Here is a 15,354-nt window from a genome sequence, read left to right on the forward strand (position 1 = left end):
CCGACTCAAAAATAGCAAGGCATGTTACACATCATGTCCAAAATGAAGGCTACACCCACAGATGTGGATTCAAACGACACAGTAAAAACAGTGGAGAGGATGCACTGTATGTGTAACCTACAGTATATCATGATGCATTTTATACATGAGTATTTCTTGCTGAAAAGCTTATGCATTCAACTTATGCTTTCAGTTTATGCATGAGAAAATAACGGGAGAACGGGAGGGAGACAGACAAACAGACAGACGGACAGAGAATGACGAAGAAAGAGAAAGAGTAGGTAAGAGACAGAAAGAAATACTTGCAGTAAGAGTAGCGCAAGAGGAAGACCGGAAGACGAAGTAAAGAGAGGCAGAGAAAGTAACTGCATTATCCATAACTCCCTATAGAGTGCCCTGGGGTGGGCAATGAGGGTAGTCAAGTGACGGGAGTCTTGTGATAGGGGTGGGATCAGGCCGGATAAACAGTTTACCAGGCATTAAGCACACCACACACAGCCAGCCTTCCTGAAACCCATTAGATAGGCTAGGGTCATGTTCATACATCACAGAACGGAAGAAAACAGAGTGAAACAGGGAAGCACTACATGAACTTGTCCAATAAGAACTGCTTGTTTTTCATTTTCTGTTAAAAAAAAAGTTTTGCTATGGGGAAGGGAGGATTGGCTGGTTGGCCTATTCTAGTGCTGGTATGTAGAGTACAGATCCTCCACTGTATTTCAATGGGATGTTTTGTGTGGGCTGGAGTTGGGCTGACAGATGGTGTTCTTTTGTTAATCCTGTGTTTGTGTGTGTGTGTGTGGGTGTGTCTGTCTGTCTGTCTCTATGTGTCTCTCTCCCTGTCTCTCTCTCTTACGTAATCAAATTAACTTCCAAGCTTATTTTCTGACTCCCAATCAAATCTGCAGTGGACTGTTTTGACTGCAGTAACATATGCCAGTCGCTAGACGGGAACATTGCACTGCCCTGTCTGCAGGTCACACACGCCATCTGTCACTAGTGGGTCTGTTTCTGTGTTTACCATTTCACCAGAGATGAACGTCTCAAATGTGCGACTGAGTAATGCTCGACATTTGTAGGACGAACCTCTCGAGTGTGATAAACCACCGGCATCTTAATTTCCCAATACAAACAGACACTTTGACAAACTATGTTGTGTGACTCCGTCATATCTCTTTCTCTTGGACCCATTGCACAGATATATGACCCATATTGCAGAAAAGCCCGGATTATTTTTCACAAAGACTAGAGGCTAACCACACACACACACACACACACACACACACAATCATTGAATAGTCAAACGTATTGCGTCTGTAAAAAAAAGTGATGAAAGTTTGGGAATTAATAATGTGGCCAATTGAATCTGATGAGCGCACGATAAGAAAATAGCATTGCAAATGTATATAACTGTTCACGTTTATATTATGTAGAATGGGCGGGTACAAGTTAGACGGGGGTGTTGGGGGTTGTCACACTTGGAAACAATGGATCAGGGGGAAAATATGAATAAAATAATCTCTCCGAGGACCACTTGAAATAAATCTTTGTTACTATGAATTCTGCATAGAAAGAGTTTACGTTAGAAGCAACATTTCAACGGGTTTGGGCAACATTTTATAAGGAGATTAGCTGTTAAGCCTAGGCCTACTTTATTAAAGTGACAGAAGTCAGAATCATTTGCGAGTTGAAATCCGGTGGGTGAATTATATTCGATCTGCACTTTCATACAAGGTAAGAAGCAAATCGTGATAATAACCTACTGTCAACTTTTCTCGTTGAGCGGAGAGGTGGAATCCTGGACAGGACGGACTGGTGGGGGATGGGGAGGGGAAATTGGGGGTGAAAGGGTGAACAGGGCAACGGGTGAGACGGGGAGAGGGACATATAGAAGAGAAGATAATAACGAGATACGATGACCGGGAAGACAGCCAGGGGAAAATAACAGAATTTGAATAACCTTTGTAAAAACAATAATAAGGTAGGCTTCCATCTTCACTTAGATTTTGAATATTGACATTGCACTGGGCGTGATGAGCTCTTAACAGGCAAATATTTCAGATGTTTTTCATGCAACTTGTTTCTCTGCAGATGGCTGGCATGGGATGCTAAAAATACATTGAAATAAATTAGTAAGAGAAATATTCCTAAATCTAGGTTTTAGGTAGTCTACATTCCTAAAATCAATACTGAGAAACATCCCTTTTTGTTTGTTATTGTCTGATAGTTAATTCAATTCTGCCGTGAATGGTTATTACCACCCTGCTATCAAATGTTTTTTCTCTCTTAATTAACCATAATACACTAAATGTAGGCAGAATGTGAACATATACGGACATAATATTGACAATCCGGCAACACTTGTTGCGTTCAGCAAATATTGCCGCTGGGATTCACTAAAGGAGGACAACAAAGCAGTGATTGTCTCTAAACTGTAGGCAATGAGCGGATAGATTTGCCATTGCAAGGCCATTGTAGGATGTTGTGCTCAAATAATCTGCCCTTGAACAATGCAGCCCTTGTCTGTATTCTCCAGTCCACTCTGTTATCTGTATTAATTCTGGTTCACAGTTCAATTTGAAATAAGAATAGTGTCTCTATCTACATGACTAGCTGTTGAATAATTGTTTTTTATTTAGTTGGTCTCAATCATTTAAATCAAGTAGCATATGGGGGCTGTATAGTGGTGGACACTGGACACTTCAGATTATCCTTTTTTTTCATGCCATCTCTGTCCAACTCCAGTATCACCACAAAACAGACTTTTGTCTCTCTGACGAAAATATGTTATGGTCCAGACAGTAGCCTATTGTATGTCCTACAGTCGAAGAGACTGAGATGCGTGCAGTAGAGCAGACACAATTGATCACAGGAACTTTCACCTAATGAGTCACAGAGCATGTACAAACATGCTTTATCCTTCTCATCAAAAAGCCCCAGAGAATCTTGTCTCCCTCCTTTCTTTCAGACAGCAATCAGACTGAAACTCCCCATATTTACCTCCGTGGAACTATGCGGTGGGTATTGGAGTGGCTGATCACTGAAGTGGAAGAACAAGGATGAAGACTTTCTCCTGTGTGTTTTCCTGCCTGGTTGACAGACTCCCCATAGAGTTGCTGCTTCTCTCCATCACATCCTTTTAGTATCCAGCTGGTCTTGCCATCACACCTCGCAGCTTCTCAAACAGTTGGGAACACAACCTGACAAGAACTCTCACCCTCTCTCTCCCACTCATCTAGTGGCATACACACACTTTCACTGTCTTGTAGTGGCTGAACACCACTACTAGCCCATAGCCAGGGTACTCCTACACCTGCACACGCACACACACATTATGGCAAGCGTGTTGCCGTACGGCCGCTTCACTCACGCCGTGGTGCGGGGGATCCCAGAGACCTTTGGGAAGGTTGAAGACGAGAAAAACAACAGGGTCGAAAACGGGGAAACCACGATGGACCTGGCCAAAGCACAGCGACAGTTTGGGGTGCTGACAGGGGCGCTGAGACAGAAGGTGGGGCTGCAGCTCATAGAGATCCCTGCAGACCCGGAGCTACCAGAGAGCTGGAGGATAGAGGATGTAGCTGTAATACAGGGAGACACTGCACTCATCACCAGGCCTTTCAAACAGCAGAGACGCAGTGAGGTAAACACTGACCACAACAACTGAGAAAATGTTTTATTCTCTGTATCGCAGATTGTTATTATTTTTTTACCCTAAATGAAGGAGATGTGTGTGTGTTGTGAATCATTCCACTAAACATGTTGTAGTTTTGTCTAAATTATTGATTTATGTTGCTGTTAATTATGTTTTAATTATAGATTAATGTTGCAGTAGAGTCAGTTTGACCTGGAAAATCAACTCTCTCTCTCTCCTTTTCCCTCTCTCCCTGTCCCTTTCTCCTATCTCCCTAAGACTGAAGCGGTGAGGAGGGTGATGTCGGAGCTCAACCTGACAGTGGTGGAGATGGGGGCAGAGGAGGGGGGCTCCGCAGGGGCCACCCTGGAGGGCAGTGACGTGCTCTTCACCGGCAGGGAGTTCTTTGTGGGAATCTCCTCCCACACCAACTACAGAGGAGCTGAGGTTCTGGCCGACACTTTCAGAGTGAGTATAGCTTGATTCCTTTCTCAAACCACTTGAGAGGACAAGATCCAAAGTCCCTCGCCTCCAACCTTCTCCTCCAATATGTTCTGAGAAAGAGGCAAGCAAAGAGGACGTAAGGAATCAAGGAAAGACAAATTGGGAAAGAACCCATGTGTTGCGATGAGCCCATGTGTTGCGATGAGCAGGTGGCCATTGTCCTATTGTATTATGAGATCTATAGTTAAAAGACAAATGATTTTTTATGCACAATGTAAATGTGTACTTCTTTACATCTCTACCATGCTCCCATATTCTAGACATGATGTTTTCACAGTCAGGTCTGTTTATTTACATTTTAATGGACTTGTAATGGTAGTTAATACCATAACCTGTTGGATTTGGATATTCAATATCACTCAGGGTGTGGCATGCAATTGTGTGTAGGGCTTTGTTTGTGTCTGCCATCTGTCTGATATCCTGTTGTTGCTTTACATGCAATATTTACACTGTATTTATTATCTACTCTATCTGATTTCTTACTTGATTTGATGTCCAAGTACACGACCATATCCCTGTGTACAATATTTTATATTTTGTTCTTACCGTCTCTGTCCTCGTCTTAGGACTTTGCTGTGTCCACGGTGCCAGTGTGTGGGGGAGCTCGTCTAAAGAACATCTGCTCTATGGGAGGTCCTGATACCATCATCATCAGCAACAGTGATGGGGCCAAGAAGACCCTCCGGGTGAGTGTGTGTGTTTGTGTGTGTCCGAGAGAAAGATTGTGAATGAATATACTGTAGCTCTCTACCCATGTGCAGACCACATTCTGCTTGCCACAACAAACTCCCATTCTAGACATGCAAAGTGATCACTTCAAAAGACTCTCTCCAGCCCAGTATTTATGTCACTGTGCTCAGATGAATAATGTAAAGGATAAATCAAGCTTTATTGGGCTGTTTTAAACTATCATGGTGTAGTTTGGAGCCCTATAAGCCCACATTACCCTAATGTCTGCTCTAGAGGTCGACCGATTATGGTTTTTCAACACCGATACCGATTATTGGAGGACAAAAAAAATCTGATACCGATTAATCGGACGGTTTTTATATATATATTTGTAATAATGACAATTACAACAATACTGAATGAACACTTTTATTTTAACTTAATATAATACATAAAATAAAAATGAATTTAGTTTAAAATAAATAATGAAACATGTTCAATTTGGTTTTAATAATGCAAAAACACAGTGTTGGAGAAGAAAGTAAAAGTGCAATATATGCCATGTAAAAAAGCCAACGTTTAAGTTCCTTGCTCAGAACATGAGAACATATGAAAGCTGGTGGTTCCTTTTAACATCAGTCTTCAATATTCCCAGTTAAGAAGTTTTAGGTTGTAGTTATTATAGGAATTATAGGACTATTTCACTATACCATTTGTATTTCATAAACCTTTGACTATTGGATGTTCTTATAGGCACTTTTGTATTGCCAGCCTAATCTCGGGAGTTGATAGGCTTAAAGTCACAAACAGCGCTGTGCTTCAAGCATTGTGAATAGATGCTGGCAAATGCAGGAAAGTGCTGTTTGAATGAATTATTGCGAGCCTGCTGCTGCCTACCACCGCTCAGTCAGACTGCTCTATCAAATATCAAATCATAGACTTAATTATAATATAATACACACACAGAAATACGAGCCTTAGGTCATTAAAACATGGTCAAATCCGGAAACTATAATTTCGAAAACATTCAGTGAAATACAGAACCGTTACGTATTTTCTCGAACGGGTGGCATCCATAAGTCTAAATATTTATGTTACATTGCACAACCTTCAATGTTATGTCATAATTATGTAAAATTCTGGCAAATTAATTACGGTCTTTGTTAGGAAGAAATGGTCTTCACACAGTTCGCAACGAGCCAGGCGACCCAAACTGCTGCATATACCCCGACTCTGCTTGCACAGAACGCAAAAGAAGTGACACAATTTCCCTAGTTAATATTGCCTGCTAACATAAATTTATTTTAAATATGCAGGTTTAAAAATAAATACTTGTGTATTGATTTTAAGAAAGGCATTGATGTCTATGGTTAGGTACATTGGTGCAACGACAGTGCTTTTTTCTCGAATTCGCTTGTTAAATCATCACCCGTTTGGTGAAGTAGGCTGTGATTCGATGATAAATTAACAGGCACCGCATTGATTATTTGCAACGCAGGACAAGCTAGTTAAACTAGTAATATCATCAACCATGTGTAGTTAACTAGTGATTATGTTAAGATTTATTGTTTTTTATAAGATATGTTTAATGCTAGCTAGAAACTTACCTTGGCTCCTTGCTGCACTCGCGTAACAGGTGGTCAACCTGCCACGCATTCTCCTCATGGAGTGCAATGTAATCGGCCATAATCGGCGTCCTAAAATGCAGATTACCGATTGTTATGAAAACTTGAAATCGGCCCTAATTAATCGGCCATATCGATTAATCGGTCAACCTCTAGTCTACTCTATTTGGTCCCCATCCGGAGATGATTGGCTCATGCCCATTTCAGTTTCTCCTTGTGTGGGCTACTCTAATGTGAACAGACCCTGGCCGCTGCTGTCATGCAAAACTTGTTAGCCCTGCCTCTGTGTGTGTAGATGATGGAGCAGCTGACTGATCACCACTACGAAGTGCTCACGGTCCCTGAGGGCGCAGCAGCTAACTGTGTCTACGTCAGGGGCCCCTCCAAAGTGGACTACCTGCTTCACCCGCCCACTGAAGAGTGTCCCGAAAGTGTTCCTGTGAGTGAACAGTGGTCTTTAGGTTACTTTATTAAGCAGTACTTTTTTATATTCACGTTATTGTGCCTTTGGCAAATACATTGCCATCAGAAAGTATTCATACCCCTTGACTTATTCCACATTTTGTTGTTACAGTCTGAATTTAAAATTGATTAAATTGCTTTTTTTCTCACCCATCTACACACACTAACCCATAATGACAAAATGAAAACATAATTTTCAAGATTTTTTGCACATTTATTGAAAATTGAAATACAGAAATAAACCATTTGCATAAGCATTCACACCCCTGAGTCAATACATGTTAGAATCACCTTTGGCAGTGAATACAACTGGGAGTCTTTCTGGGTACGTCTCTAAGAGCTTTGCAAACTTGGATTGTACAAAATGTGCACATTATTCTTTTAAAATTATTCAGGCTCTGTCAAGTTGGTTGTTGATCATTTCTAGACAGCCATTTGCAAGTCTTGCCATAGATTTTCAAGACGATTTAAGTTAAAACTGTTAACTAGGCCACTCAGGAACATTCAATGTCGTCTTGGTATGCAACTATATGGCCTTGTGTTTTAGGTGATTTTCCTGCTGAAAGGTGAATTTGTCTCCCAGTGCCTTTTGGAAAGCAGATTGAACCAGGTTTCCCGCTAAGATTTTGCCTGTGCTTAGCTCTATTCCATTTTGTTTTATTTCTTTTTTTAAACTCCCAAGTCATTGCAGATGACAAGCATACCCATAACATGATGCAGACACCACCATGCATGAAAATATGAAAGTTGGTACTCAGTGATGTGTTGGATTGTGTGTTGGATTGTGTGTAGGCCAGTGACACAAAATCTCAAGTTGATTCATTTAAAAATCAGGTTGTAACAAAACAAAATGTGGAAAATGTCAAGGGGACTCATTTCTTTATTTTCTGTACAAGTCCCTCTAGTCAATTCCAAGAGTAGCATGATATAGGCATGATGTTCTATTTCATTAACTCTTTCATTTTTCTCCCTGAAGCAAAATACCATGAAATTGTCACATGATGAAGTGTGTGCTAGAATAAAGAATGGCGGATGAACAGTAGGCTACTAACACAAAAGCTTGTCAACCAGCCGTCGCAGTCCTTGGCCAAAGATTCTCCCTATAAATGTGAATGTAATAAAATGGTATTATATATCTCTTCCTGCCCCCCAGGCCTTCCAGAAGCTGACGGACTACACCCTCCTCCCTACAGCGTGCAGCGAGGCCTCCAAGCTCGGAGGGTCTCTGACTTCATTCTGCCTACTTATCAACAGGAAGCCATACTACTAAATTCCCTGCCCTTCTCCCATAGAACACACATAGACCTTCATTGACTATATTTAAATACAAATGTGAACATTACAAAGACATCGTCAACTGTTGGGCAGGAGAAGATAAATTATTAATGGGATCCTTGGGACATCCCAGATCTGAAGTTGAAATTGAAAACGGGTAAGATATGGTTAAGGTCAGTGCTTAAGGTAGGGACATCCCAAGGAACCCGGCACTACACCAGGCTAGAGGGTTCAATGTGCATATTCTGCACAACTGCTCCCCCTACTGTGGAAAGAGAGCAGCGTGGCTAGATGAACATTAATAGGCTGTAGATTTGAATGTAGGTGTTCTGTATGCGGGCATTTTATGTCCCTATATAACAACTTGTATTTAAATACTCATCCATTCTCCAACCCACACTCTTCGCCCTCCAAGTAGGCTGTTTTGTTGCGGCCATAGAAGGGACGTGCCACCTCAACATTTTACAATTTGAGTGGTAAACTTGCAATGGTTGCCGGTCCTGAATTGAATGGGCACGCCCGTTGTATGGATTCCACATCTATTATCATCTTTATCGACCTTTCGCAAATTTCTAAATACAATCACAGAAAAAATGTAGTTTGAAGAGCAAACGCCTCGTGCTAAAAAGACGAATCTCTCATTTTCTCAACTCAATATTTTGCGAACACGGAGGCGCAGGGAGAGGTTTTACTAATTAAAAAAGCTGTCCGCACGACAATAACTTGCCAGTTTTCGTATGGGTGGCAATGTGTCTCGAATCTATTATCATTTTGTTTTATGTATTATTTGCTACGTGAGGCTTATTTCAGAGTAGAATTTTGGTAATGCGGAAGTTGTTGAGTGTACTGTGTGATGCACGCGATTTTAATTTAAAAAAAACACCTCAAGTATAGCGTCTCTTCCCGTTAAATATAGGCGGTTGACGTCAACACCACTAATCGAATATTCAAAAATGGTACTCAATTAACGAGCTTTATCCACCAATCCAAAGAGTAGGCGGAAGTTTATACAGCACACCATACGTGGAAAAATAATCCCTAGTACCTCTCGCCAACATCATTGTATAATATTAGGCGGCAACAAAGACTAAAAAAAATCTGTTGTCTTTTCATTGGCTGTTGCATTAACCACGAGGTTGTAGCTCAGTGTCAGAGTAGCCAATCAGTAAAACGTGGGGAATAAATTTATGAAATAACTTGTCTCCAGTCATGTAGGCAAAAGTAGAATTGAAGGAAATTAGTAAACCCCCCTGCTCAACTGTAGGCCTATGCCACCATGCAAATGTGATAGATGCATGTAAGGCTTTATTATAAAGGGGATTATAAATGTACGTTTGTTGAATTAGAACACAGGTGAAACCTAAAATGCAGATTTGGAAGGTCTGCTTTTGAATAATGTACCAGGCCTTGCTGCGTGCTTTATATAGGTATGAATAAACTTTTTTTATATTCGTCGTCATACCCCCAAGGACATAACGACTGATTTGTGGAATTGTACACACTTAATGTCCTGATGGTTGAGATGACGGTCAAATTAATAGCCCAAGGAAGGAACGATTTCAGAAGTCCCCTTCAACAATTTCCATCATTACAGTTGACTTGTTCCTGTGGATTAACCAAGGCCCAAATTGGAAAGGCCTCTCGAGTGAAACACTGACAGTTGTTCATAATGTTGAAAACATAACTGAGGGTTGTACACGATTGCTCAACACCTCCAGACCATGATATAGTAACTCGGGACAAACTGGCATTGTTTGAGTCACAGTACCCGGGTTTTGTACTTTGTTGCAAAGTCCCCATTGGTGATAAAACATTGCCACTGGCCTACTCCCCATTAGAATACAAATCAGTAGTATGCAATTAAGACACTGCATTAATTTCTATAGTTCAACTACCTACATAATCAAAACAAGAACTCAATGTACTCAAATTCAGCATTTTAGTGTAGCCTTTGTATGTGATGTTTAGAAATTTGTATTTAGTAGAGCAAATACATTTTAAACCTTTGACTAACTTCTCAACCTAGTCATGTATTGATGCCTTTATAAGTATGCATTTTACTAAACACCATACCACATTAAACAAATGAAGTTCAAATTTATTCTGGTTTTTCTTCTAGAAAGCAAACTTTAACGGTTGGACTTGGCGACTCTCTCCAACTCATCCTTCTTCTTGATGGCGTAGGAGTTAGAAGAACCCTGAGAGACAAAACATTCAAAACACTGATCAAAACCAAATAAATTGATATGAGAACTAGTAAAAAAAGCCACCCCTAACATAACAGCACACTAGAAAAACATGAAAACTGCAGACTGGTTCAGAACCAAATGTTAAGTACTGAAACAGCATTTGAGACTACACTTTAAACAGTCTCACCTTAGCAGCGTTGATCAGTTCATCGGCGAGGCACTCAGCGATGGTCTTGATGTTCCTGAAAGCAGCTTCTCTTGCTCCAGTGCAGAGCAGCCAGATTGCCTGACAAAACACGGAGGGCAGACATGAACACAGAACATAAATAAACTACGTTATGAATCTACACAAAACAAGTCAAATTGGACATTCTGTATCTGAGCTGGTGATTGGCTGGGCCACAAGAGACTACAGCCAATGAATAGGCAAAGATGTTCACTCTGCGAGCACTCTAGCACACCAGGACAATGAGTTTGTAAAGGCGTGACTCTAGCCTCAAGTACACAAATGACAAGTCTTTCATATTCCTGTTACTTCACCTGTGACAGCCTAGATTTTTGGCAGTGAAACAAGTGGCAGCATACACAGGCACTGAGTTGGAGAGCAGAATGTGCAGGCTGTCTACTTTACCTGGTTGACTCTACGCAGAGGGGACACGTCCACAGCCTGCCTCCTCACAGTACCAGCACGACCAATACGGGTAGAGTCCTCACGGGGTCCACTGTTGATAATGGCATTGACCAGCACCTGCAGGGGGTTCTGAGGGGGCAAGGCAGAGGAGAGACAAGGTCAACCACCACAACTGTAAACCATATTCAGGGGTACAAATCACAGGGAATTTGAGACATCCAGCAGACTGAACTAAAATTGGAACGATAACAGGAGAGTAGGCATGGACTTAAAGCATTAAAAGTTCAATGTGGTGTGTGTTCCAGGCCTTTCGGCACAGAGTTGCCCATTTGTTTAGGCAGCCTTGCTTCCTAGAGCTGGGTCCATGTGAGCCTCCACTGGATTATACCCAGGTCACTGAAACAGACCGGCATAGTGGCGGGAGGCTGACAGGCATGGAGTTTAAGGCAAAGACTGCATTCCAAACGGCACCCTATTCCCCAATTAGTACATTACTTTTGACCAAGGACCATAGTAATGCACTATAAAGGGAACGGGGTGCTATTTGGGATGCAAAAAACAATGTTGTATAAGGTAGAGATGGTACATACCTCGCCAGTGAGCAGGTGGATGATCTCAAAGGCATGCTTAACGATGCGACAGGTCATCAGCTTCTTGCCGTTGTTGCGGCCGTGCATCATCATGGAGTTGGTGAGACGCTCCACAATGGGGCACTGGGCCTTTCGGAAACGCTTGGCAGCATAACGGCCTCCAGAGTGTGGCAGGTACTTAGCATACTTCTCCTTCACGGCAATGTAATCCTGAGGTTAACCAAAAAGCATAAATATTAGTTCCCGTCCCAATAATTTAGGTTTGAATGTCCAGGTTAAGGGAATACATACATATTTCTGAGCTGGTGATTGACTGGGACACAAGAGACTACAGCCAATGAATATGCAAAGAAGTTTACTATGCGAGCACTCTAGCACACCAGGACAATGGGGGTTGTAAAGACGTGACTCTAGCCTCGCTTACACAAATAAGAAATTAGTGCCTAGAAGGGTCACCAGTCAAACATTGAAATGCTTCACCTGCAGTGAGATGTCATTGATCTGAACATCGTCGGTACTCCATTTCCCAAAGAGCTTGATTTCTGGCGTTTCAGCCACTGCTGGGGCAGTCTCCCACGACTCTGAAGTCACTGGAGAGAATCATAATAATTTGGTCAGGTAATACTGTAATTATGAGATTCATGGTACCACGCGCGCAATGTCTGGCCACAGATCCCACAAGGCAAAAGGCCTTGTCATTGATTAATGTAGGATACCATTATTACATTAACACATCATGATCAACTCATTCGTTGAATGCAAGAGGAAACACCACGAAGGAATTTCTGCCACTGCTGCAAACACACGAATAGTTAGCTAACGTTAACTAGTGATGTTGGCAACGTGGGTTAGGTTACACATGGACCGCATAAATGCATGTGTAAATAACCTGTAATTAACTAGTAGGAATAAAAAAAAAAACAGACCATGTGAATGAGTCTACACTCTAGGCCCCAAAAGCCTATCAGCTCGAGTCTACCAACGAGCGGTAGCTAGTTAGCTACAGTAACGTTACAATTTCACCAGCCAACGTCAAATTGTGAGCAAAAGTACAATATATTCCAAGTAGCCATGTGTTAAACTGCAAACTAAACATATTGTAAAGCAACATAATGCGCTGAGTGATCCCGCGAGGACTGTTGCACATGTGCTAGCATCGCGCTAACAATCTTCGCCTGATGAAATCATTTGAGCACGGCGCAAAAATTCAGACTCTTTAAAAACAACTTTGAACTAAAAATTGTGATATACTTTTGACTCAAAGGCGAACGAGTAATGTTACACGCATGTTGGTTTGACATTGTGCTCTTCCGTGCAATTTTGGCCATGAAAATCGTATATTCTTTTCACTCACTTGTCTGCCGTTCTGTACCACACTTCTCAGAGACGTAAAAGGGCCTGGTGAGGTTGCCTCATGCAGATATCCAGCAAGGCGGAAATGAAGCAAAAGTATCCGGATTGCACGGCTTTTATGGAACTTTAGTTCCATGGTAGAAATTTCACCTCCGATATTAACATGAATTATGGAAATGTAATGACAACTGAAATTGGAGTATATAATTTCCCTGACGTGTTTTACATAAACCCTCATATTGAAGTTATTGATGTGATGATCCACATATGTTTCAATGAAAATAATACGTCCTAATAAATTTGGATGGCGCAAGGATAGTACACTGAACAAAATATAAACGCAACATGTAAAGTGTTGGTCCCATGTTTCATGAGCTGAAATAAAAGATCCCAAATGATTATAAGGCGTATTTCTCTCGAATCATGTACACACATTTGTTTACATCCCAGTTAGTGGCCATTTCTCCTATGCCAAGATAATCCATCCCCCTGACAGGTGTGGCATATGTGTGTGGCAGGTGCACCTTGTGCTGGGGACAAAAAAAGGCCAGTAAAATTTGCAGTTTTATCACGCAACACAACACCACAGATGTCTCAAGTTGAGGGAACTTGCAATTGGAATGCTGACTGCAGGAATGTACACCAAAGCTTTTGCCAGAGAATTTCATGTTAATTTCTCTACCACGCTTCCAACGTGATTTCAGAGAATTTGGCAGTAGGTCCAAACCAGCCTCACAACTGCAGACCACGCCAACCCTGGACCTCCAGTCTGCTTTTTCACCTGCCGGACAGCTTATGAAACTGTGGGTTTTCACAATCATGGAATTTCTGCACAAACTGTCAGAAACCATCTCAGGGAAGCTCATCTCCGTGCTTGTTATCCTCACCTAGGTCTTGGCCTGACTGCAGGTTGGCATTGTAACCAATTTCAGTGGGCAAATGCTCACCTTCAATTGCCAAGTATGCTCTTCACGAATTCATCCCAGTTTCAACTGTACCGTGCAGATTTTCTGAGTTTAAATGTATTTGGCTAAGGTGTATGTAAACTTCTGACTTCAACTGTATGTAGAGTAGCTTTGATTGGACTGATCATGTCAACATCATACTTTCAAAATCTTAGCTAGCAGTCATCATCATGAATCAAGTCGACAATTTACTGGCAAATCCTTTTTAATCCTTATATGAAAAGGAATTATAGATAAAACATCAGTGCTCATCGACCATTGGACATAAACATTACACAACAAGTTGGAAATGGCTAATTCAAAAATAGTGGTTTGGAAGGAATCAGTGGCTAACTGCAAGCATTGCAGAGCAATCACTAGCCTTCTAGTCAGTGGAGAGTGTGTTTGGTCCAAGTCTGGGTTTATGGGTCTCTTTTCCAAGCTTAAAAGGATAAATATTCAATATTGGCCATGCTGCAAATGAAGCATGATTTGTCCCACGCTCAAAACAACTAACTCGGAACTGTGAAAATTTGACTTCAAGACAACTGGGAATTCCAAAAGAAATTAGCTCCGACTGGGAAATACGTTTTGAACGGTCATTCAACTCGGAATTGTAAGTTGGGAACTCGGGCCTCTTTCTAGAGCTGTGACCTGAAGATCAATGACATCATCATGAATCGACCTTGCTTATTTCCGAGTTCCCAGTTGTCTTGAAAGCACCATACATCCAGAGAATGACAGACTTTGATGACAAAATTTGCCCACGAAGGACCATCGTGCCACCTTCTTGTTCAAGTGAGCACAGCACAACAAGGTGAATCCAAAAATGTCTTGTATGCTGCTGCATAAATTATATAATATGCCAGGGAGATATGTATACTGTAGCTAAGAAAGTAATACTAAGTGTCTGTTGTGTAGTAAGCTGTTAGTAGCCCATGTGCCTCACCCTAATAATTTGGTCTATTTACCCCTCTTAATTTCACCTACTGTTCTGACTTGGTGGTGCACATGTAGCCTATAACCTGTTTTAAATAAATCTAATCATTGAATATTGTAAGTTTTCATTGTATGCCCCCTTTATTTATCCTACGGTTTTGACTTGTACAGGGAGAACACGAAGAACAGCCCATGTTCTGAATTCTGTCGCTATACATTTCAAATGTGCCAAACAAATAGTTATATTGACTGCGTCTGTCCTCGCTCGCTCATTGTCTTAATCGAAATTACGGATTGCCTCTTATCCGCTTGTCGTCCCCCTTATGCCACAGTTCATTAGAAACCACATTTGTTTAAGCAAGTCAGCCATATCAGCTATGTTTCTTTAAAAGGCAGTAAATGAGGCTGAATTAACAGTTTCACTGCCAGACAAGGCTGCACTGTCAGCCAGGTGTAGCTGTGGTAAGACGTTGGGACAGCTTTATGTAGGCACTTACAGTTTGTGGGAACCGTTGTCACCGTTATAGTGCAGTGAATGT

The 15,354-nt window shown here is 41.5% G+C and overlaps 2 protein-coding genes and 3 non-coding genes across 8 annotated transcripts; 1 reads left to right on the forward strand and 4 right to left on the reverse strand.

Moving 5' to 3' along the window:
• The first annotated feature begins 1,349 nt into the window (after nt 1–1,349).
• Nucleotides 1,350–10,266, forward strand: LOC110488496 (putative hydrolase DDAH2). Of its 4 annotated transcripts, none has more exons than XM_036970913.2 (6): nt 1,350–1,734; nt 2,969–3,643; nt 3,914–4,102; nt 4,705–4,824; nt 6,728–6,871; nt 8,048–10,266. In XM_036970913.2, the coding sequence occupies exons 2-6, from the start codon at nt 3,335–3,337 to the stop codon at nt 8,162–8,164; spliced, it is 879 nt and encodes a 292-aa protein (XP_036826808.1). In that variant the 5' UTR covers nt 1,350–1,734; nt 2,969–3,334; the 3' UTR covers nt 8,165–10,266. The 4 variants fall into 4 exon arrangements, with proteins under 4 accessions (XP_036826808.1, XP_036826810.1, XP_036826807.1 ...); XM_036970915.2 differs by having other exon boundaries at nt 1,428–1,734; nt 2,973–3,643; XM_036970912.2 differs by having other exon boundaries at nt 1,452–1,981.
• rs5 (40S ribosomal protein S5) lies at nt 10,144–12,969 on the reverse strand. Its single transcript, NM_001160519.2, is given in 6 exon segments — nt 10,144–10,367; nt 10,546–10,644; nt 10,990–11,118; nt 11,580–11,789; nt 12,060–12,169; nt 12,934–12,969. Coding segments are annotated over 6 exon segments (618 nt in total). The 5' UTR covers nt 12,935–12,969; the 3' UTR covers nt 10,144–10,298.
• On the reverse strand, nt 10,729–10,859 carry LOC118946551 (small nucleolar RNA SNORA3/SNORA45 family). Its single transcript, XR_005041422.1, has one exon. It is a non-coding gene; the product is annotated as a small nucleolar RNA SNORA3/SNORA45 family (small nucleolar RNA).
• Nucleotides 11,284–11,411, reverse strand: LOC118946549 (small nucleolar RNA SNORA65). Its single transcript, XR_005041420.2, has one exon. It is a non-coding gene; the product is annotated as a small nucleolar RNA SNORA65 (small nucleolar RNA).
• Nucleotides 11,869–12,000, reverse strand: LOC118946550 (small nucleolar RNA SNORA3/SNORA45 family). Its single transcript, XR_005041421.1, has one exon. It is a non-coding gene; the product is annotated as a small nucleolar RNA SNORA3/SNORA45 family (small nucleolar RNA).
• Nucleotides 12,970–15,354: the final 2,385 nt, after the last annotated feature.

This window comes from Oncorhynchus mykiss, chromosome 30, assembly GCF_057628025.1.
Source record: "Oncorhynchus mykiss isolate SJ-2025 chromosome 30, ASM5762802v1, whole genome shotgun sequence".
Lineage (NCBI taxonomy): Eukaryota > Metazoa > Chordata > Actinopteri > Salmoniformes > Salmonidae > Oncorhynchus > Oncorhynchus mykiss.

Bases quoted from the DNA above. Each gene is read 5' to 3' on its own strand.
- LOC110488496 (XM_036970913.2), top strand. From the start codon at position 3,335: ATGGCAAGCGTGTTGCCGTACGGCCGCTTCACTCACGCCGTGGTGCGG. The intron at 4,825-6,727 runs GTGAGTGTGTGT...CTGTGTGTGTAG, and splicing joins GGGCCAAGAAGACCCTCCGG to ATGATGGAGCAGCTGACTGA. The intron at 6,872-8,047 runs GTGAGTGAACAG...CCTGCCCCCCAG, and splicing joins AGTGTCCCGAAAGTGTTCCT to GCCTTCCAGAAGCTGACGGA.